Raw genomic sequence first — 23,813 nt, forward strand, 5'->3', positions numbered from 1 at the left:
TTATAAATCTCCTGTGCCACCAACTGAGGAAATATCTCACGCCGGAAATTGTGGTGTAGGAAGCAAAGGTCAAACAGGAGAGCTTGAGGCAGAGAAAGAAAAGTAGAAGCAATTATTAATAAAGGAGAAGAAGAAGAAAAATGCAAAAAGGGAGAAAAGGGACAAGCTGCAAAAGACAAATGGTGTGGAAAATGGTGACAGAAGCGTATCAGAAAAGGCCAAGTTTCATGATCACTTGATATATTCGAATCACATTATACGTACATAACATATATATTTAACGCATTTTTTGGTATATATATAAAAATAATATTACAGAATATATATGGATATCAAAGTCCTAAAGAAGCAGGAAAAAGTTGAAAGCATGGATAGGGAAAAGCAACAACCCAACCCTCATCATTGACAAAATGCACAGACCAACATGACCGTGCATGTGATTCTTCTCAAATCCCTCTTTTCTTTCACATTTTCCAATTAACCCTAAAAAAAAATCAAAAGAAAAAAACTCTTAAGCAATAATAATAACAGCAAAAGTAAAGCTATGGCTTGGCTTCACCGGTTGTGGAGAGGGTCTGATGCGTTCGGTACTTTCCTCTTGCTTGAGAAGTACACGTCAAATGAATGCCTCAAACGCTGCCGTTGCTGCTGCTTCTCTCGCGTATTTGGTGAACGGTTGTTTACGCCAACCGCCACCGCCGCTTCCTTCTGATCTCCGCAGACTAACAACGAGATAAAAGCCACGACCATTAACTGCCGCAGCCACCCCACTTGCATATTGGGAGATCCTCTTCTTCTTCTTCTACTTCTTTTTCTTGAGAAAATGGAGAGGAGAAAAAAAAAAAGGTGGGGGGCGGGGAGAGGATAACTAGACAGAAAGGCAGAGGAAGGGAAACTGGGAAAGCTTATACGCTTTGTTTGGCAGTGAAGGGAATAAAAAGGCAAATGTGGGGTTATTATTGAGTATACCCTGCAAACAAGGGACACATCTCACGAGGGGGCCCTTATATTATTCTTTGTGCTTCACGAGAACTTTCCTGCCTAATTTGCTTTTTGTTCTTGCTTTCAGACCCCCAATTATGGGTCAGTCTTCCAACTCCAATTTCTGACATGTAGATGTAGAGTACACATACTGGCCCTTGTGCTTTTTCTTTTGTTCTGGTGGTGCTTGTCGGCTTTGGAAAGTAGTCAATTTACTTTTTATAGTTTCTTCATCGATCTACCCCAGAAAAATCCCTCAGTTTACACCTGAAAAAGACTGAAATCTATTACATTATGCTGGACAACATCTCCAAATATTACAACCTTTTTAAGGAAAGATGCTTGTATATAATAAACAAACACAACAATTTTTGATTGAAATACATGTTTGATTTTGAATGGTCAAATCATGCGTGAGCCTAAACACCCAACGGTTTTTCCGATGTCTTTCCAGAAAATGGCATCGATACACAAGAAAGTCCGGTGGTTAAAGGGATTTTCCCTGACTTTGCTTTTCTCTCTCTCTCTCTCTCTCGTATTGGTGGCCCATGGGCCATGACGAGCCCCTTAGCCAGGCTGGACTCCAACCGAAAATGGACAGGTCATAGTTTAGGATGTGTTTGGCGAAGGACTTGAAAAATGTTAAAGTTGATTTTGTGATGAATTTTTTGGGTCTTTGATCGGTCTAATCCAATCATTTGACAAACATTTTCCGAGAGACTACTCCGTATTCTCTATATTTCTATCTTAAAAAAAAAATGTAATTAATTTTTTATTTTTTTATGATTATCTATTTTTATTTTTTAAAATCATTTAAATCTTCTTTCTTTGTTGTGGAAGGTATCCAACACTGACGGAAGAAATCTTGCTTGTCAGAGTTGGATTTAAAGGAAAGTTTTGGGTTGTCTTTGGTGGTTCTGTTTTTTTTTTTTTTTTCTTCAATGGGAAGATACTTGTATAGTGTCTGGATTCTGTAGTGTACAGCACTATTAAAGTGAGTTGTATTGGTGTTTATGATGATATAAAATATTATTCATTCATACAAAAAAAAAAAAAAAATGGAGAGAATTATAAAAAAAAAAAAACTTATCATTAATCTACGATGCTTTCTAATTTGGATAAACATATATAGTAGACAAAATGTACAATACATTTGAAAACCGGAAGGATGTGCATTTTAGAAGTTCGATTAATCATTTTACATAGATATTCAAAATGCATAAGCCATTGTAGATAGCTTGAGGAGATTAGATCATTATCGGCTTATATTCCTTCAATTTTGTCTCATTTTCTTTTCAATTTTAGACACATGACAAAAAATAAATTTGAAGATTGAAAATTGTCTACATGATTCATGTGACACCCCTAATTTAAATCCTATCTTAGCTTGTAGAATAGCCCTCGATGATGAGCTCATTAGAAATGGAGGCCAGGTTAATTAGGCTTAAGATGGCTTATTAGAAGGGGCGGACAAATTAATCGTTTATCGCCTACCAATTGCTTACCGACTGCTACCGAATCGTCACCGATTGACAATTGACTTCCAGCAGTCGGTAAGTAGAATTAAAATATTGTTTCGACATCGGTTCAGTTTAATAAGTAGTATTTTTTTTTGTTGGTTAGCCAATTTTTCAAGTGAATTTTAAATTTTATCTAGTAACTTTCTTTATTGTGTTTATCTAACTAATTTGTGGTTGTCATTTTAGTTTGTGTTCCATGAATTTACCTTTTCTTTTTATTTATAAAACATATTATTTATTGATTCTGTAGTTACAAGAAAGTTAATAAATCTTAAAATAAAAACTTGTAACCTACAATTCTCTGATTTAACTGACCACCTATTAACTGATTAACCGAAAAAGTTGAAATTATTTTTGGTCGAAAATGCCCAGACACCGACCTACCCATAACCCACCCCTAAGTAAAATGGATAAAAGCCAAGCCTTATCATCCATGCATGCATACATACGTTCCATTAAATATATATCTTATCCACGTTTGAATTTGAAAACACCAAAAAATCTGCTTAGCTTTAAACCTCTCTTTATCTCAAAATCCCACGCCACTTGCTTTTGCATTTCACCACGCACAAACCTTCGTTTCAGCCCCAACTCCTCAAGAATTAACACACTCTGTCAATTTCTTCTCAAGCTGGAAAAACCAAGCACCAAGAAAAACCTCATTCGTGTAAGCATTAATCTATTCCATTTCTCTCTTTCAAAAGTTTTACAATTTTATAAATTATTTGTTATGCGTGTTGTTGATTTTATAAATTATTTCAAAAGATGTTGTCATCAAGGGTCGAATACAAGCAGTAATGTTTTCTCTATATTCATATAATCACATTAAGTCACGTGTCATTGCATGTCATATAGTTCATGAAATCGCAGGATTTAACTCTAGATGTAAATTATACATCGAACCACCTAAAATTTATTGAGTTTATTTTCTTTTATTCGATCAGCTTTTCCTTTTATATTTTCTGGCTATATATATATATATATATAAACCCATTCATGTTTAATTTGATAAACCTTATAATGCTATATGCTTCCGAGAAACAAAATAAAAAACTTAGTCTTAACCGGATGGGGTGTTACAGTTAAATTTGAAAGGACCTAAGAAAAGTGCTAATTACATTTGTGTTATTACCCCATGTTATGATAATTCACATAAGAGTTTGACTATGTAGTACTAAGGTGTAGTGGTCCCCAAGAGATAACTCAATCAGCTAGAGACCACGCCTTATGAAGCGAAGGTCACTAGTTCGAATCCCTCCTCCCCCCTCTTGTGTGGACATGTCAAAAAAAAAAAAAAAAAAAAAAAAAAAAAACTAAGGTGTAGTGTTTTTATGGAAATAGGTTTCTATTGCTTAAATCTAGTTGTCGTATGAGTTTATCTCCAAGTTTAGATAAGGAGTTTATCTTCAACTAAGAGTTATGTCGAAAGAGATATAGTATGTCATTGTATTTTCCTATTTAAAGGGGTGACCGGGTGAGTGATTAATAAAACTAAGCAAAATTTATTCTCAAGCTTAGTTTTTGTCAAAAGGTCTAGATTCTCTTTGAGAATTTAAAGATGCAGGTTCCCTTGATCATAACCTAACAATCTATAACACCGAAATTAGAGTAAGCGAGATACGTGCACTTTTTTTTTTTTTTTTTTTGTGTGTGTAAGAACAATTTCATGAAGAAAAGATGGGAAGGATAGACTTTATGAGAATGGTGAATATCTAGTATTTTAGAACAAAGTTTTAGCGAAAATAATAAGTGTTACTTTTCAAAACTCATTTTTCATTATTCACCACCTACCAAAACATCGTCCCTCCTCCCCTTCCCTATCCCTGTCCTTGTCCTTATCTCTCTTTCCTTTGGTACTAGTGCTCGGTGCCTTCTACTCCGTTTCTGGAAGTTTTGTTTTAGAGGTTCATTAAATCAATTATAGTTTGTTTGACGGTATCTAATACTCGGATAACCATAGTAATTCTAAAGCTAATACGTGCAACAAACCCCAACTTCTGGAAGGGATGCATTTATTAGATAAAAGGTCGATGCGGGCTCTGCTCATTGCTTTGATGATTCATGATAACTCGACGGATTGCACGGCCATCGTGCCGGCGATGCATCATTCAAATTTCTGCCCTATCAACTTTCAATGGTAGGATAGAGGCCTACTATGGTGGTGATGGGTGACGGAAAATTAGGGTTCGATTCTGGAGAGGGAGCCTGAGAAACGACTACTACATTCAAGAAAAGCAACAAGCGCGCAAATTACCCAATCCTAACACGGGGAGGTAATGACAATAAATAACAATACCGGGCTCTTATGAGTCTAATAATTGGAATGAGTACAATCTAAATCCCTTAACGAGGATCCAATGGAGGGCAAGTCTGGTGCCAGCAGCCGCGGTAATTCCAGCTCCAATAGCGTATATTTAAGTTGTTGTAGTTAAAAAGCTCGTAGATCTAGATCTAGTTTTTCAAACTCAGTTCTACTTGTTTTCACCTATCAATGCCTATCTTTTTGGAGATGTCTACGATACTGTGCTCCTCCACTATTGCTTGAATTGGGGATTTTGTTTTTTTAGTTTTTAGTTTTTCATTAGCATTTCTCCGAGACTTATTTAGGCTGAATACAATTTTATTTTTTATTTTTGTAAATCTGAATACAAATTTGAGTTGCACAAAAAAAGGACTACTCAGTTTTGGACCGAATATTTCGCAAGAGCCCTAACCTAGGCCAGCCCAGCCCATTCTCAAAATACATCTTTTGTTTTTGGGTTAAGGAGAGGCTCAAAACACTCTCTCTAACCGTATTCCCCATGAATAGATCAGGCCCAAGTAACTGTCGGACGAGCCCATTGCATTTGTTAAGACACCCCTTCACACAGTCTCTCTCTCTCTCTCTCTCTCTCTCTGTGCATTTGCACCCCCGTCCCCAGCGCTTCACGACGATGATCTCCATCACTTCCGCCGAGTTGAACTACCTAGTTTTCCGTTATCTCCACGAATCAGGTCAGGCGCTTATTTCCATTCGCTTTATTAAGCTTTTCTCGGGTTTTTTTTTTTTTTTTTGAAAAAAAAATTCTGGTTCTTCTTATTATGGAAAGATTAGGTTACACAAAGATTGCCTTTACTGCAACATCTTATAGATTTGAAAACTAGGGCATGCGGATTGTGGATAGAAAAATGGGTGATTTATCAACTATTTTGGTTGAGTTCGGTTTTCCTATCTTTACATTCGCACAATGTTTTACATGACCTCGTTGCCCGTTGGCATTTAGTTGTGAGGTAAAAGCGGTAGATAGATTATTTGGAAAGTAGGCGTTGTAAATCTTGAATTAATCTTAGGATTCGTTTACGAAATGCGGGCTTTTTTGATACATTTATTGTGAGAATGACAAAACATCCAAGTAGAGACGGTCCAAATGAATTAAGACTAAAATGAGGAATTAAAGTGAGGATTCTACCCTTTGCTGTCGTCCATAAGGAGAAAGCAATGTGGGGAGGGGCCTTGACCTTCCAAGTACTTTTCCAAGAGGACTAACAATGCTCTGCAGTTTGTAACGTTTTATAGTAACTGCTCACTTTGAAACCGTGTCTGCTACTTGGGGTCCACAACATATTATCCACTTCTTCCAGATGGGTTTTTGAGGAGCCTAGCAGATTGAGAAAGGAGTTGAGGGATTCAAACTCCCAATCTTAGACTGCCCCGATGAAACTCGCATTCTAGTGGATAGAGGAGTTGGAGCCTCTTTGTTACGGGCTAATGAACGTTATGGGAATGAGTACTTTAGAGCTACTTCTCCGCACCACACATCATGCCAAAAGCGAATGCCGGATCCGTCCCCAACCTTGAAAGAGACAAGGTTGGAGAAAGACACCCAGCTGTTTCTAATATTCCTCCAAAGACACACCACATAAGGCCCTCAAGCTTCCTATGAACACCAATCCCCTTTCTAGACCCCATACTTCTCAACAATCACCTTCATATAAAGATCTTAATTTTTAAAATTAAATAAATTACCAAAGACATCTTCACATTAATATAGGAAACTACAAATTGTGAAAGAAATGAGGAGGAAAAAGACTTAAAAAAAGGATGTAGTGTTAATTCAGTTCATATAAAGGGGTAGACTTCCTTTTTTTTCGGGTGTGTGTTAATTCTATTGCATAGGTGAAGTCATCTTTATAAAAAAGAAAATCCCTATTGTCAAAATGGGGTCTCTTCTCTTTCTTTTGTGTAACATAATTAATTATTATTATTTTCCTTCATCAGTTGAATAATGTTATGTCATAAGGGGGTCCATTTATCCCCCTTTCATCCACAAACAATTGATTACAAGATTGGACAAAATTATGGGTTAGATCAATTTGTTCCTTGATGGTCCCTAAAAAATTTCTCTTTGGGCTAATCTAACGTTTTAAGACACAATAAGAGGCAATGTTATGTGGACAGGTGGACTTGGATGTGGATGTCGGATATGATGCGTCCAAGTCTTAGATTTGCCTCCTTTTAAAAGATATTCCTTTATTTTGGAGTGTCAATCACAATCATACCCTTGGCCATGTTGCGTTTGATTGACATGAGTAATGCATGGTCAAATGAAGGGTTTGGGTAACTCAAGTAGATGATACGGATAAAATATTAACTAAATGATTAAATTTATCATTTCCTATTAGCTTTAGTTTTTATAATAAGTATTTAAGTCTTCATTCCGAACGTTGTCTCCATAAATTACCTCCCATTTTCATTAAATATTCTTTGTGTTAGCCTCACTTATTGACAGCGAGTTTGAGCGCACACATAAGATAGTTAAATATTAATTAAATGATTAAACTCATCATTTCTTATTAGCTTAAACTTTTGAGATAAATTGTGATTTATTAGATAGGATCTGGATCCCTAACAATTAGCTGCTCGGATTGCTTGCAATTTGGGTAGCCTGAGACCTACTTGGGACTGGAAAAACTTAGGGTTTCGACTGGTAGTCCCATGGGAATTGAATTATTCCATATTCTTTGTAGCATTTGAAAGTATGCCTCCAGAATCCGAATGGGCCTAGTGGTCACCACAGCTGTAATGGTTCCATTTTATTTTCAAAAGCTTATGTGAAAATGCAACCTCCAAAAGATGCCCAAAAAAGCCTCTAGTTCAACTTTATTGAGGAAAATCTTGGGGACATTTTAAGTAAAAGATTATTACAGGCCACCAATGGCATTCATGCTTTAATGTAAAAGGTTTCTGGGGCAGCTTGTCAGGATATGGTTCGGTTTTAGCACTAATTGTAGTATGACTCTAATGCCAGCATCAAGCTTTGTTGACAGTCATTTTTGAGGGCTGTAACACTTATCTAGATAGTTTCCCTGCTGCGTCAAGTCTAGATAGGTGCTAATTTGCAAGTGACAGCTAAGCAATGCCCCAAAACACCCTTTGTAAGAAAGCAATGGATGCATAGGTGGTCAAATCTGTCTTTGCCAAACCCCTTTGGTGTCTTTTCTCTCTGGGAATGCAATATTGACGCTAGCATGAACTTGGAATCAAGACAAAAGTGCAGCCCAAAAATAAATGTGATTGGTTTAATGAATAAATTTTGAACATCTAGCGTCGAGAATTGCTGACCGCTAAACAATTTTTTTTCAAATCTAAATTTATATTGTAAAAGTCAAATGTCTAAAAAGTTGTTGAGTCTTCAATATTAAATAACTTGAATGAGTATGAGCACTCCATTTATATGGTTTTCTGAAGTACGAAGCATAGGCATGGTAACTGTTAGTTTAACAAAGGAAATGAATAATCTTGTAATTTCATGTTGGCCTTTGTTGAGTTTGGAAATGTAACTGGCGCTCTGGTTTTAATTTTGTACTTTATGGGAATACACTTCATGTCTTTATGTAATGCCTTTTTCACTCATCGGACACAAGATTTGGAAGTTTAAATGCCATGTATCACAAATTAAAAAAATTGGGAGGGATATTATTTATATAGTTTTGCCTTTTAAACAACTTACATACAAGGGTCGCACGTTGTTTTGATTTGTTTCTTTAACTTATACATAATTTCCTCCAGGTTTTACACATTCGGCTTTCGCTTTTGGATACGAAGGCGGGATCAATAAAAGTGCAATTGATGGTAACTTAGTTCCACCAGGTGCTCTCGTTAGATTTGTTCAAAAAGGAATTCAGTATCTTGAGCTGGAGGCAGATTTGAGTAGTGTAAGCATTTTTATTAATAAGTTTGAAACTCATGTAATTAATCTCTTTTAGTTAACACGAGGAAAAAAAATGCGAGAGATTGTTTTCATTTCATATCTTTTTTTTCTAGAATTATGCATGCTTCAGAAATTTCTGCTGATTTATATCTCTGTTAGGTCTCCAGACGAATGGTGACATGGATGATGATTTCTCATTTCTACAACCTTTGGATCTTATTACAAAGGATCCCTATGAACTACAGAAAATCATAAAAGCTAAGAAGGAAAATCTGCAAAAGGATAGATTTGAAGAAAATGGGAAACATCATAATGAATACAATCAGGAAAATGAACGAGAACACGCACAAGAAACAGAGAAGGAGAAAAAAGGAAGAGAAAAAGAACAAGAACAGGATAAAGAGAGGATAGAGAAGGATAGGGAGCGAGAAAAAGGTAAAGATAAGGAAAAGGCACAACAGGATCACTTCAATAGAGAAAAGTGTGAAGATAAGGTCATAACGGAATATGAAGAAAATGGAACTTTTGGAGGTGATCTATGCCTGCCATTACTCTTGCAATTTTATTTATGAAATTGTGTTTTATCCTCATGTGGACATCATTCTGAAGCATGTATGGCATTACAATCCCAATCCAGATAACTCTGTGGAAGTTTGATAACTTGTGAAGTATTACCTTTGGATGGAACATTTCATGATAGTGTATTGGTTCTTGTCAAAACTTGTGTTGTGTACATAGAGAATACGCATATTTGGTTAGAAAGACGGTTGCATACTGGTAGAAGTGAAGTTTTTTTTGTGGTTGTCTTTGATATTTTTCTGTTCTGTGCTAGTTTAAGTTTGTATTTGGCTTTACTATTTTTGAAGTGTCCATTTGCTTTGGCGCGGGAAGTTGTATTCTAAATTTTAGGAAGTGGAGACAATGGATTGTCTTGTTGTTTGTGTTTAATTTCAAAGGTGAATGTAGTGTGCTGTCAGCATCTGAGAGACCAAGGATTGTATTACATGTTGATTATGTGTGACTGTGAGCTTGCTTGGGCATCTGCAGGTCTGCATTTGGCAATGTTATTGGTGCATGTCGATACAAGATGTGTGGTATGAATTTGGCCCAAGCCTTTTGCCTTAGATAGCTCTTCAGTTCCAAGGGCCTATGGTATTTCCATAACTGTGATCTTGTTGAATAGGCTCCACATCAGATATCTTGACTGGATTTCTAGGTGCCTGATCTTTCCAAGGACTCGTAAATTGTAGGGCTTATGTCCTGGTGAAAGTGGACTTAGTGCTTGCAATGTAGCCTGCAACAATGCCACAAATTGGTAGTCTTGCCTGTGCTTCATTTACGAATATCCATTTCCTATTTTTCTTTTTTGTTTTTCTAGTCAGATGCTGTATGCTCTGATGGTCTACAAGGGAATTAAATGTATGCAATGTCATGTGCAACAATGTAACTGTGTGCTATATAGTATAAGACTTGAATGTCATGCAAGCACAGTTTGTGATGGTTTTTGCATTCTTATAGCTACTTTATTGTCTGCAGTAGGCCTTGCATTTTACCTCATTTTTCGCGTGGTAGAATAATTTTATGTAGTATGTTTAAGATAGATCGCTCTCTCTTTCTCAAACGTACGCAAACCCTTTCACACCCACATCTTCTGTTCTGTTAGGTGGCTAATTGTATATTATTTTCTCGTGTAAGCATTTAATATGTTTGTGTATATGCTAAATAGGGCCAGAGCCAATGGATATCTCTACAAGCTCAACATCCTTGCCTTGTGACATTTCTAGTTGTGATGTAACAATTCTGGAAGGCCATACCTCTGAGGTTTGGTCATATCCCTGTGACATGCATTTGTTTGCCATTTTTAATTGGTTGCATTGTAATTCCCTGAATTTGTTCCTCCACTGCCAACAGGTTTTTGCTTGTGCATGGAGTCCATCTGGTTCACTGCTTGCATCTGGGTGAGTCTAATGTCTTCAAAAGAGATGCTTTCAATAGGAATTATCTCATCAGTGTGTTCCAAATTATCTCAATTAATGTTAAAAGTTGCTTATATCATTCTTCTTTCCTGTCCAGATCAATGCACTGGAGTTAGTAATTAGCTGTAATAGTATTTACGTTTTTGTCTTTTCTTTTTCTGATTCCTTATATCAAATAAAAAAGTGGGGCTGTATGGTTTGCTGAATTGATCTGCTCCGTGTGGCGCCTCTTTGTCTAATTTCTTGAGGTCTGCACTTCCAGTTCAAAATCCTGATCTTCTTATATGGACCATAACTCATGTTGGCCAAAATGGTAATAAGTTATTAGATTTCTTTTGTACCAATTTTAAAACCCTCCTTTTTTATCGCCAGTCTTACAAATGAGTGGCTGGAACAGATATTTTGCTTTTATCAAGTATAACAAAGTGCCACAACTCAGAAGCTCTTTGACTTTTTTCTTTCTCTTTGCACCCAACTGCTTGCATGCTGAAAAAATATATGCATATCTTTTCCCAATATTTAGGTCTGGAGATTCAAGCGCAAGAATTTGGACCATTGCGGATGGACCTAGTAGCTCTAGTGCACAAAATGGATCTGCTAATGTTGTGGTGCTGAAGCATTTCAGAGGTAGAACGAATGAGAAAAGCAAGGATGTAACAACACTTGATTGGAATGTGAGTGTCTAGTTGATGCGCTTCTTTTATACCATTCAATTTTAAATTCAAGCTAGTTTTTTTTTTTTTTTTTTTTTTCACTTCATATTTGTTATCATAAGGTATTGAATTGCATGAGTTTTAATTGAACAATTGCATGTATTTATTCTTTCTTGTGCCCTTTCATGGGGGGATGGGACATTACTTGCGGGTTCTATTATGATGGACAAACAAGAATATGGAGTAGAGATGGTGAGTTGGTTACTGAAACATTGTAACATGTTGTTGAACCTATCAGTGGTTTAAATTAGCAGGTTAAAAAAAGTACATGGGTCCTTTTATTTGCAATAACATTAATTTCTGTATTGACTGGTGCGGTTCTTTGATAGGAGTTGAAGTACATTAAACAAACATAAAGGGTCCAATCTTTTTCTCTGAAGTGGAACAAGAAGGGTGACTATCTTCTTAGTGGCAGTGTGGATAAAACTGCAATTGTGTGGGACATAAAGACTGGGAATGGAAACAACAATTTGAATTTCTTTCAGGTTCCCACTTTGCAATTTTTTATTTCAATTATTTCTGTGGTATATGGAATATCTATGTAATCATGCTGTGGACAACTCCTTATTCTTCTTCTTCTTCTCTCTCTCTCTCTCTCTCTCTCTCTCTCTCCCTTTTTTGGGGTTGGGTTATGCTCTTTCTTTTATTGATAACAAAGCTAAATTCTCTTTTCAGGCCCTACCCTTGATGTGGATTGGCGAAACAATCTTTCATTTGCAACATGCTCCACTGACAGTACAATAAATGTTTGCAAGGTTGGAGAGAATCGACCAATCAAAACTTTCTCAGGGCATCAGGTTTGACCTAGTGATGCGAAAGCTTTTCAAAGTTCTCATGCCTATTGTGTTTACACTGTATCATCTCTTGAATTAAACTCCTGAACTGATAGACAATTTAGCCCTTTTTTGTCTTTGGATTCTTGTTGTGTACCTGGTGCTTCAGGCATTTTTTAATGAGCAATGACATAATTTTGGGCAGTATATGCTCTTACTCTTATAAAGTTGTCTCTAGTTCCTTAAATCGCCTAGGAGATGGCAGGATTAGAAACTCATTGGTTTCTGAACCTTTTCTTATTGAGCCTACTTAAATTTAAGGCTATGTTCATTGCATGAATTTGTATATGTCAATTCTTCAGGAGTCAGTTTTTTTCTTTCTTTCCTTCTTTTTGGGATAGATTCTTGGTAAGTCATTAATGGAAAACTAACTTATGTCTTTCAATGGATTCTTCTGTGATCTACTGTCGTGCATTCTTCTTTCCAACAGGCCTCCAAATGCGGGGAAAGTGCTTTTTTATTTATTTTTATTTTATTTTTATAGAGTCGATCAGTAAAAATACATTAAAATTGAATAGTTGAGTATCTACAATTACCCGACTTAGGTTTGGTTCCATGGTGGGGACAAAGTATTGACCTCTATTTCTTGCCTTCTTTGATATGTGTACTTGAGTGCTTGTCCCTTGTTTGCTTGGATGCTCCTGGCACTTGGTTCTAGTGGTAAAGGGGTGGGGTAGGGCAAGTCCTCAGTTTGAAGCTTGCCTAGCTAAAATGATGAATAAATAAGTACCTGGTGTTTGCAAGGCGTCTTCTGCTCTTACTCCCATCATTTTCTGTACCTCAATTTCCTTCTCATGCAATTATTATCACTGGAAAATGGATAAAAAGGATAAATTACATTTTGTCCCCCCCTCCCCCGCCCCCAAACTACCACCTCCAAGGCTCCAAACTATGACTCTATGAACTACCAAAATGTTTCGAGATGCCTTCGGTGTCAAATTTGGCCATTATTTTAAATGAGAATCGTTACGTGTGACTTGCAGGTGCGTATGAGACATTTTGGAGTGACTAATTTACTCCTATTTGTGCGAGATCATACTGTCTTAGAAATAGTGACTAAAAAAAACATAAAAGCTGATGCAAAGGTGGCCAACCCCTAGCAAAACACATGGGGAATGTCCTAGCAAAAGCCACCCCATCTGAATAGATGAAGGTAGCCGCTGTGACCACCCTCGATTGAACATGGGGGTGGCTGCTCGGCCATCCCCTAATGGAATAGAGGGGACTGGCGGTGCATCCACCCCCATCTGAACAGAGGTCCCTAGCAGCGGCCACCATCATCTAAATAGACTTTGTGTCAGCCTTTTTTTTTTTTAAGTGATGCATTTCCACATGATGGGGACAAATTAGTCACTTCAACATATTTCAGGCACACATGTCTAACACGTTTGATGCTTTCCATTTCCATCCAAAATAATTGTCGAATTTGACAGAAAGGACAACTCAAAACATTTTGGTAGTTTATAAGTCCGAGTAGTTGTGAGTCGTAGTTTGGAGGTGCAAGTGTAATTGGGGTGGTAGTTTAGAAGGGGAGTGTAATTTACCCTAGAAAAAAAAAAAAAAACAGAGAGAGTTAAAGCTTAGTTTGTGACTCCTAGCTAAGTGTTTCTTTTCTATACTTGTGTATTTGGGTTTCGCCTTTTGCACTTTTTAATAAATTGCGATTACTTTTTAAAAAGGAAATTGTTGTGGAAGTTGATATTAACACAATGATTTTTACTCATGTTTTTGTGCTGTTTCAGGGTGAAGTTAATGCTATCAAATGGGATCCAACAGGTTCACTGTTGGCCTCTTGCTCTGATGATTACACTGCAAAGGTGATTGCCTATGATTATGAACTTCGACTTTTGGTGTTACATTTAGGCATTTAATCTGCTAGGATTGATCCTTACATTTTATGTCTTGCCAACTGCTAGGTTTTGTTTGCTCAAAACCTAGCCTCCACTCCATGTTTTCCTGATTACTCAAATTTCTAATTTAGTTCTGGTCTCGCATACTTTTGATACATGTCTTTTTTTAAAGTATAGAACAACCATGTTTAATGGGATCTCTAATAATTGTCTTTCAACCTTTTTCTGGGACTGGATTGACAACCACTACAAAATTTTGACAGATATGGAGTATGAAACAGGACAAGTATTTGCATGATTTAAAGGAGCATATTAAGGTACTGCTTTCCTTCTTTTTTGTCATTTAATTTCCCCTGCTTTCTTTACATGCTTTTCTGGTTTATTCCTAGATTGTTATTAGTGATGAATTGATTTTTTTTTAGGAGATATATACTATCCGATGGAGTCCCACAGGACCAGGCACTAACAATCCTAATCAGCAGTTATTGCTGGCAAGGTACATGTGCTCTTGTCTCACATTTGAGTGTAACAATATGGTGGAGTAAAGAGGTTTAGTTCAAAGAGGACCTAATTTTACTTTAATTCAGGGAATTATATGTTACTGGATGGGGCAGTAATAGTTTCTATAGCGTCGGCTTGCCATGCCAATAGTTAATAAATGTACTTATTCAGATGTATAAATAAACTATTTTTATTATAGGCCAGTTGTTCTCTACTCTAATATGGGATGTCTCCTACGTTCCAATTTTAGGTCATCATTAGATGTATTCTTCAACACCACCACCCCAAAACCAAAAAACTCTCCATTCTTCTCAAAACTCAAAAAAAAAAAAAAAAAACCTGTCACAGCAGAGGGAAAAATAAATATGACACATCATTGATAAAACATTTGAAGAATTTATTAACTAATTAGTCTACTTCCGTTGTGTCACTTATTGTAGCATGTATTCTCTTTTTCTTTGCTGATGGTCAGGCCAATGCCCACATGCTCGTGCAACAGTAATATATTTATGTTTTTGTTTCACCATATTGAACTGACTACAATATCCAGTTAAAGGAGGTGGGCCATGCATTGCCCCAGCCTTTCTGCGGTGGTGGTGGTCTTGGATCTTTGAGACTGTCATTATACCTCCAACCCAAGAAAGCCAATTATTGCCCCATCAAAAAGAGTCTGGCTAGGAGGCATGTGATCTTTAAAATTGAGTTATATTATATTCTTGTGTATACTTCTTGTATACTAGGATTGGGCCCTTATGTGTTTTTAATGAAATTGAATTACTTATAAAAAAACAACAAATTGAGTTATACCATGTGTCTACTATATATAAGCCTTGCCACTTTTTCCAATGCTTAGAAGACGCATATTGCTTTACTTGGATGGAGAATGTGGCTGAAACACTAGATGGATAGTCCTTATAAATTTATTTTTATTAGATTTTTCAGTTTGCCGGTTTATCTCTGTTGCTTTCTTTGAGAACAGTGTCTTCTTCCAACCTTGGGCTGATACATACAAAAACTAGTCTCACTTACAGATTAATATTCTCTAGTCATTATTGCAATGAAAGAGCCTCCTAACCACTCATGTTGTGAGTGCGGGCACTGTGCTGTGGAGGGAGGCAAAGAATTATTTTTCCCTTATTATTTTCATTTTTGTTTCTCCCTTTTTGTCTGTCTGAGCAGCGCTTCCTTTGACTCGACAATAAAGCTTTGGGATGTGGAACTAGGGCGACTCATCTCCAGCTTGAATGGTCACAGGTACCGAACTTAAAGCTACAGATACATTACATCACGTCACATTTGAAGCATTAGTCTAGTAATTCAAACAGCAAGATCAGGGCACATCACTTTAGATGAAATCCTGTTGGAATTCCCATGAGATCCCCTTTGATTATAAAATTGGAGAGATATTATGCACTTTTGACCTCCACTAAAACATTGACAAAATGATTGCGCTAGCGCGCCTTCTGTAGCGCGCTAGCGCGTACTCCCTCCCACTTCCAGACGAGTCAGATTTTTTCTGAAATTGTTGTAAAGTGAAAATGGAGAACTTTTTAGAACTATTTAAACACTACGTTTCCTAGGGGGTCAGCATCCATTATGTGGAAGTTGGGTCACATCGTGGATATACATAATTGGAGATTGATCTCCTCGCTTACACTCAGCAATGGTATAAGCTTCTCTCCTGCTCAAGATCGCTACTTTTTTTTTCAGCATCAAATGCTATAGTAATCCATACCTCTGCATTATTGGCTTAGATGCTCATGCATGTTCTGCTGTGTGCTTTTCCATCTTTCAGCATTGCTTCGTTGGTTATGGTTATCTAAATTCCTCTAAATTGATAGAGCACCTGGGACTCTACCAAGCAAAACTTTTTTGATTTCATAAATTGCTTAAAATACAATATAATTGAAAAATGGGGTTCTTTTGCTACAGGGATCCTGTATACTCTGTTGCATTCAGCCCTAATGGTGAGTATTTGGCCAGTGGATCTATGGATAAATGCATGCACATATGGTCTGTGAAGGAAGCAAAAATTGTGAAAACATACACTGGAAATGGTGGGATTTTTGAAGTTTGCTGGAACAAGGAAGGTGACAAGGTTGCTGCTTGTTTTGCTAACAACATAGTTTGTGTTTTAGATTTCCGAATGTAGAACTTGAATATTTCTTATCAAATTCATTCATCTTTAAGCACCGTGATGGGAGGGCCTTGAAACGGGGGGAACATTTCTTTCATTTGTACAGTGCTATCTGTGATATGCACCTCGGACTCGGAACATATTTATTATGGATTTCTAATATAAACGGTAGCTCCAGTTCATCTCTTGTGGAAATGACTCATTGTATGCTTCAATTTTATAACAAAGATATCTCATGAGTTCATCCACCGGTTCTCGGACTTTTTACATTATTTTTCTTTGTGTAGTGCTGGAAAAGGAAGTCTTTCATATTTGTAACATTATTTATGGGATTCATTGCCATTATGATAGAAAGCTCCATTCTATTTTACTTAACTTAATTCAAAATTGCGAATATCGAGAAAAAAAAAAAGAGTTGAGATTATGTTTGGGTTGTTTTAAGATATATATATAAAACAAAACAAAACAAAACAAAAAAGAAAGGAAAAAACAGGCAAGGGTGGCTCCAGAAAACCACTCGGGGGTGGATCGGCCACCCCCGAAACGGATGGAGCACCCCCAACTGGTTTCGGGGTGGCTTGGCTACCCCCTAGTTTGACATGGGTGGCTCAGCCACCGGCAAAAATTGGTCGGGAGTGGCCAATCCACCCTCTGGAGGGTGGCTCGGCAACCCCGAGACTCTTAGGGTGGTCCGGCCACCTCCCCTATATATATATATTAATTTTTTTAATTTTCTTGAGTTTTAAAATTTTTATTTAATTTTTTTTTTATTAGTTTAGTTGAATAAAGTTGAAAAATTTTGAGTTAAATTAAGTGTTAGCGTGTTAAATCATCCTAAAAAAGATAGTGCATTTTCAACACTGTTATGTGTTCCTCTCTTTCTAGTAGTCCCTATATTAGACTATGACAGTGCATTTTCTGCTTTAGCTTCTTTACGGTGGTTGTTTTTGGTTCCTAATGGGGGTTCAGATAGGCTTACCTTAATTTGTGTCCATTTTGCTTCTGTAATCGTCTTGGGTGGCCCCTTGAAAGGATTATGTCATTTGTTTGTCCCATTTCCTAACTATTGTAATTATTTTTGCGCTGTTTTAGTTTATTTTGAGTTTGTTGTTGGAGAGCTTATCTCATTTTTGTTTTTAAGATCTCCCACTTCTTCTGTTCGGATCAAAAGTGGTAATAATTCTTCTTTGTAATCCTTTCTTTATCTAATTATGTTTTTCCTATTGTTCGTGTTTGATACAACCAAAAATTGTTGTCAAATTGAAAACAATTTCTATTGGATGAGAATTGGGTAGCAAAAGACAAGAGTATTCAACTTTGGGCTATCAAAAACAAAAACTGGTCCTAGTCTTAACTGGACATATGTTGGTAACTTAGTACGATGGTTGAAGGTATCTTTGGGTACTTGGATCTTGAATAGTTTCTTGAGCACTAACAACAGATGCTCTATATGTTATTCCCTTTTTTATATTTAGGAAATTTTTTTTTAAAAACCCACAAAAACACACCTACATTAGAAGTCTTATATTTAACCTATACCAAAGGGTATCTACAATGTTTCTCAATGTATTGGGAAACATTGTAGATACCCAATGCTTTATTAAATTATAAACAAATCATTCTCACTCCTCTCTTCTTCACACGTCCCCAACAATTCCCTCTATTGGTTGTTGAAATCAGTTGCGATGATAAAAATAAATAGTATTTAATTGATATAAGAAAAAATAATAATAATAAAAATAAGAGTAAAAATAGTATTTAATTGATATAGGAAAAAACAAGGGAATGCATTGTGAAGTGTTCTTTTATAGGCAATTAAAAAATAATTTTATTCTCTAAGTTTAAAGAAAATGGTTGGAAAATTACTGCTGGTGTTCTTTGAAATGAAAAATTCAATGTCTATTTATTTGGGGTTGTCCTTTTTGAAGTGTTATGTGCTGGGCAAATGCGCCTTTTTAAAAAAAAAAAAAAAAATTCAGAAGAAAAGGGAGACCAAACAAAACAACACAAAAAAATAAATTACAAGAGACAGTGTTTGCCGCTCCTAATTCTTAAAGCCGAAAAAAAATATGTATATTTTGGGAATACTTCCCAACACTAAGGGAGCGCTTGGTAAATGGTTTTGGCAAAGGCACATCTTCCCACTTTTTTATTTTTTTAACATTTTATTTTTTTTACATCATATCAATTACTTTTTATTAATATTTAAATAAAAAAAATCACTACAAATCAAAATTTTTTCATTTTTTCATACTAAACATTACTTTTTCATTTTTTCATAAAAAAATATTCTTACTTTTTTTTTTGGTCACATCAATCAATTTTTGTTACAGTATCAAACCGAAACCAAAACAAAATTGTTTACCAAACAAACCCTCAAGTAGAAAGCGGCTCATTTTGCAACTGAAAACTTAAGTAGAGAGCTATTGGCAACACTCAACAGTCGATGATCACTGAGGCACAAGGTAAGTCCAAAATGTATGCTATGCCTTGACTCCCCTCCAAGTTTCCAACGGTTGGTCGATTGACAAATTATACTTCATCTTATTAAAATGAACAAAATATCAATCCAATTTAGCGCCTGATAAATCTTATTTTCAGTAATTGGATTAAAAGAAAAATCAGCTTGCCAAAATGACCAACCAACTACAAAAAAAAAATTTACAAATTATCTCCCTTGTAAAGAGATTTGAAAAAAAAAAAAAAAAAACCTAGTGTTAGTGGGACTTTGTGTTACCAAAGCATTCAGATACAAACTAGAAATCACCAAGAATCAGATCACTGCAGCAGTGAAGCCTTTGCAGTTCATGGCTTCACTTCGTAGAGCCTCCATCAATCATGACAAACCACAGCAACAAAAATCCAATCTTCCTTCCTAGTTTGCAAGGTCTTCTCAAGCAGCTAAATAAATCTTTAACTAATTCTTTGAAAAGCCATGTCCTAACTGCCAATCTACCTGTCATTCTCTAACATCTTCAAAATAAGAAGCTGGTATTTCTGGAGGCGAAGGCATGGTTGCCACACATTTGAACTGTTTCCAGGAAATCAATAAATCATGTCAGATTTTACATTTTCAGCAATATAGAAATTTAAGTCTACTTTTTCTTCTAATAATGCGACAAAATACCTTATGCTGCTTGTATTTCTCTCTTACAGCTTGGAGAGAACCTCCTCTTCTACTCAGATACAAGTCATGTATAATAAGAACACATTCCTTTAAATCAGCTGGTTTATACCCAGAGCTCTTTGCCAGCGTTGAACACTGCCAAATGTAATTACTCGATAAGTACCTTCCATACCATACATGAAATCAAACATCAATCATTGAGTCTAACTACAGTTCTTACCCAAGGATGCATCTTTGGCCGGATCATAAACCTCGCCACAAACATAACAGATGCAGCAACCAAAGAAGGCAAAAATTTTACACAAGCATAATCTAATAAACTTAGCTCTGCAAGGTAGTAACCAAGGAATTCCAACTGAAGATTGGAAGTCTGTCGAAGAAACAAGAAAATAAGTAGTCAATAACAGAAATTACCTTTTTTTTTTTTTGGCACAGTGATATAAGAGACAGACACAGACAGGATTTATTTAGCTTACTTTGTAACTCTCTCGAGCAAATCTAGTGAATCGTCTGCAAACCAAAATGGAAAGAAGCAACAACAATCAGTCTAATGGATATTAAACTCACTGATATGAGTTTAAAATAGTATGTTGATAGTGTCCTTGCCTTAGAAAAGTCTTTATTGTAGGACTGCCCATTTCAAACTTCAGGGACTTGAGTATTTCAGCCTCCATTTTCACCACCTTTAAATCCAATACAAACCAAACTTGGTAAAACGCATACCAATAAAGGGGGCATATTCAGAAAAGAAGCATAAACATTAATATTACCTCTTCTTTTGTATAAGTATTATCTGTTATGTAACAAAATTCTTCAACATGAGGAGGACTAATCTCTTCATACTTTCTGTATGTCAAATATCAAATAGTCGAATATAGTGAGTGAGAAAAGCCCGTAATATTTGAAGAATAATCTCATATCTCAAAATCTCAAAGAGTTGAAAAGAGTTTGGGGCTTACGAGGCAATAAGCATTGCAGAAACACCCAGTAGCTGAAGCTTCTGCCTGCTCAGAGAATTGAAAGACAGGAATCTATCAATATAGGAAATGCAGAGATGCAAAGAGTCTGAACCAAGCTTGTACTCCTCTGCAACTTCCACCAACCAATCCACAAGTATACCCCTCATATTAGAGTTGATATCCTTCTGAACCTTTTCAATGTATGCAGGTAACGGTCTCCTTTCCGGATCCACCTGAGTATTTCAATTAGTCATTAAAACATTTAGCTCCCATTAATCAAAAACCCAAGTCCACCCAAACCCTCATCGACATAACTGATTGTATAGTAAACCAACAACCATTCAGCGCACACCCATTAACAAATCATACCCAAAATATCGATCCCAATAAGCAGTCGTCAAAATTAACCCCGTAATTGCAGTAACCCAATATTCATAATAGACCAAAAAACCCTAATGCCACTGTTCATTTCCAAAATTAAACGAATAAAACGATAGTGTTTCAATCTCAAAGTTATCATAACATGAGAGAAAACTGATTGTCCTGTGAACTGAGAGAAGACCTATCGGACTTGTTTGTTACATCAGCATATGATATATCACTTCACAGCATAAAACTCGAATTGAAATGATTTATTTCTCTAGCTTCTCATTTAATTTCCTTAGGAACCAGAGCCCGAAACGAAGCTAAATTAAAACCCAAATCAAAAGAATACTTACAAATCCACATTTCCTAACAAACCAATCGAAATAGCAACCGAGGCCCACTTACCTCCATCTTATGAAGATACTCATAAATCTCGGAAACATAAGGCTCGCACATCTGCGGATCATTCGACTTGGCATCCGTGTCTCCTGCCGCTGTCCCGGCGGGCTTCGCATTTGCCGTCGTCGTCGCGGGCTTCTTTCCGTTCTTCGCATTCGTTTTACATTTCGGCTTCTGCGGCCCCGCTCCAGAACTCGGGTTTGCCGTCGGAACGACGACGTTCGACAAGTTCGGAAGCTCCCCCAACACCACTCTCTTCTTGGTCGGCGTCTGCTCGTCAGACATGGCAGCAGCGGCCCTCTTCCTCGCAGCGCGCGTGACGCGCACGCTGGTCTCCTGCTCCGCCACCATGGTCCCAGGTAGACCCAGTTGAGATAGTGGAGGAGAGAGAGAGGGAGAGAGAGAGTAGTAGAGAGGGGTCTAGGGAGTGAGTGGAAATGGGGGCTTTGTAGATTGTAGGGAGCGCCATTTCAGTTATTTGAAAGTGAGAGTTGGCGCTTGTTGTCGTGTTTCTCTTTTTTCAGTTTTATGTGTTTTTTTGAATGTTTGAGGGGGTTTTTGGATTTGGGACATTTTTTTCCCATTTGAAATTTGAAGGGTTTTGGGATTTCATTTTACTTTGTGCGATTTTTGTTTAGGCGGGCCCTTGAAGAGTGTGTTTTTATTTACTGAGCCCGCCCGCAGTTGAAAAATACTTTTAAAAAAGCTTCCTTTACCTACTTTATTTTATTACTGATCTAGAATTATTAAAATTATAATGTGATTATTATTATTTTATTAAATCTTAACAGAGAATACTAAAATGATTAAAAAATTTATTTTTTTTTAATTTCTTTTGAAAAAGAGTGAGCATTTGCCTATCCATGGCCACGTTGTGGGTTTTTTTTTCTTTAATTTTTATTTTTGATTGAGGATAAATTTATATTTTTATTAATTTTACAATAATCCAATGAGATATTTCACATGTTAGCGGTTTGAAAAATCAAGTTAAGTAGAAAGTGAAATTAAAATGAACTAAAAATATAAGAGAAAACCTTTTATTAAGATCATCCTGATAATACCCTTTTTACAGTCCCCAATCAATAACCGACACATAAGCAAAAACATAAAAAGTGCACAAAAATAAGTTGGACCAAAATACACTAAATTTTAGGGTAATAAAATCCCTAAAGGGTTAACGTTCTACCTCTAAGTTTTAGTTTTGAATCCAAAAACCAGTTTTGAGGCATTAAAAACGGATTTGGGGGCATTATAAATGGGTTTTGAGGCATTAGAGAACATATTTTGATGCATTAGAAACGGATTTTGGGGTATTAAAAACGGGTTTTGAGGCATTAGAAACGAGTTTTGAGGCGGGTCACGGCCGGCAAGGTTTGAGGCGTTCACCGCTGGCTAGTCCTGACATGGGTCTCGCTGGACCCACGCCGTGGGTCTTGCCAGCTATGGGTTTTTTTTTTCTCTGATTTAGAGTGATAGTTCTCACTTTTATTTTTTGAATTTTTTTAAAATTGATGATGTGTCACATAGTAATTAGAGACTACAAAATGGGTGTTATCATGATAAACCTGATAGTAAGGGCTCTCAAAATATAATATCTACATTATAAGTTTTGATAATTTGATATCAGCATTACAAAATTCGGAGAAAGGCCCAATAAATATCACCCAAATACAAATAAACCTCTTTTTTTTTTTTTCTGAACTAGTCAAACCCATAGCTCTTAGATTGGAAAAGGAAAACACATGACTCAATTGATCACTATCCTTTAAATTCTAAAGCAACTCTTGTGATGATAGAGACATTTTTGTGATTGTGAGCAATTGGTGCTTTAAAATTTGGTTCTATTGTGATTGTATCTATCATCAGAAGAGTGATAAAACAGATTGTAATTTGCTTATGCAATAAATATTACACTTTAAATTTCCATTCTGTGGGAGATTGCCTATCCCATTTGATTATTATATCATAATAATTATTAAATGATGAGATACTATTCTGCCATGTCTACTATTGAAGTTTGCATGATGGTCCAAGTAATTTTATCCCATGAAGAGTGCAAATTATTTATATCCTCCTGAGTAATGAAGACCAAAAATAAAAAATAAAAATATTCTTAATTTGAAATAATTGCTATTCTATATTGTGTACATTTTTACTGAGTTTGCATGCTCAATTCATTATTAATGTTTTGTTTTTCCTTTATAATTAATAATGAATAGAGCATGCAAACTCAATGAAGATGTATGCAAAATGAATTGAG

The 23,813-nt window shown here is 36.2% G+C and overlaps 1 protein-coding gene and 1 pseudogene across 1 annotated transcript; one reads left to right on the forward strand and one right to left on the reverse strand.

Moving 5' to 3' along the window:
- The first annotated feature begins 5,387 nt into the window (after positions 1-5,387).
- Positions 5,388-16,889, forward strand: LOC132183788 (WD40 repeat-containing protein HOS15-like; annotated as a pseudogene).
- Positions 16,890-19,266: 2,377 nt separating this feature from the next.
- On the reverse strand, positions 19,267-22,057 carry LOC132183787 (putative cyclin-A3-1). The gene is made up of 8 exons (XM_059597207.1): positions 21,560-22,057; positions 20,789-21,021; positions 20,600-20,675; positions 20,436-20,512; positions 20,306-20,339; positions 20,050-20,199; positions 19,830-19,964; positions 19,267-19,733 (listed from the first exon to the last, which is right to left on the reverse strand). Exons 1-8 carry the CDS (start codon positions 21,902-21,904, stop codon positions 19,662-19,664), a joined length of 1,122 nt encoding a protein of 373 aa, XP_059453190.1. The 5' UTR covers positions 21,905-22,057; the 3' UTR covers positions 19,267-19,661.
- Between the last annotated feature and the right edge of the window lie 1,756 nt (positions 22,058-23,813).

The sequence above is a fragment of the Corylus avellana genome, chromosome ca6 (genome assembly GCF_901000735.1).
Source record: "Corylus avellana chromosome ca6, CavTom2PMs-1.0".
Classification (NCBI taxonomy): Eukaryota; Viridiplantae; Streptophyta; class Magnoliopsida; order Fagales; family Betulaceae; genus Corylus; species Corylus avellana.

Coding starts and splice junctions, on each gene's coding strand:
- LOC132183787 (XM_059597207.1), bottom strand. CDS start 21,904: ATGGTGGCGGAGCAGGAGACCAGCGTGCGCGTCACGCGCGCTGCGAGG. Junction 21,022..21,559: donor AGTATCTTCATAAGATGGAG/GTAAGTGGGCCT, acceptor TGAAATACTCAG/GTGGATCCGGAAAGGAGACC. Junction 19,965..20,049: donor GGCCAAAGATGCATCCTTGG/GTAAGAACTGTA, acceptor TACATTTGGCAG/TGTTCAACGCTGGCAAAGAG.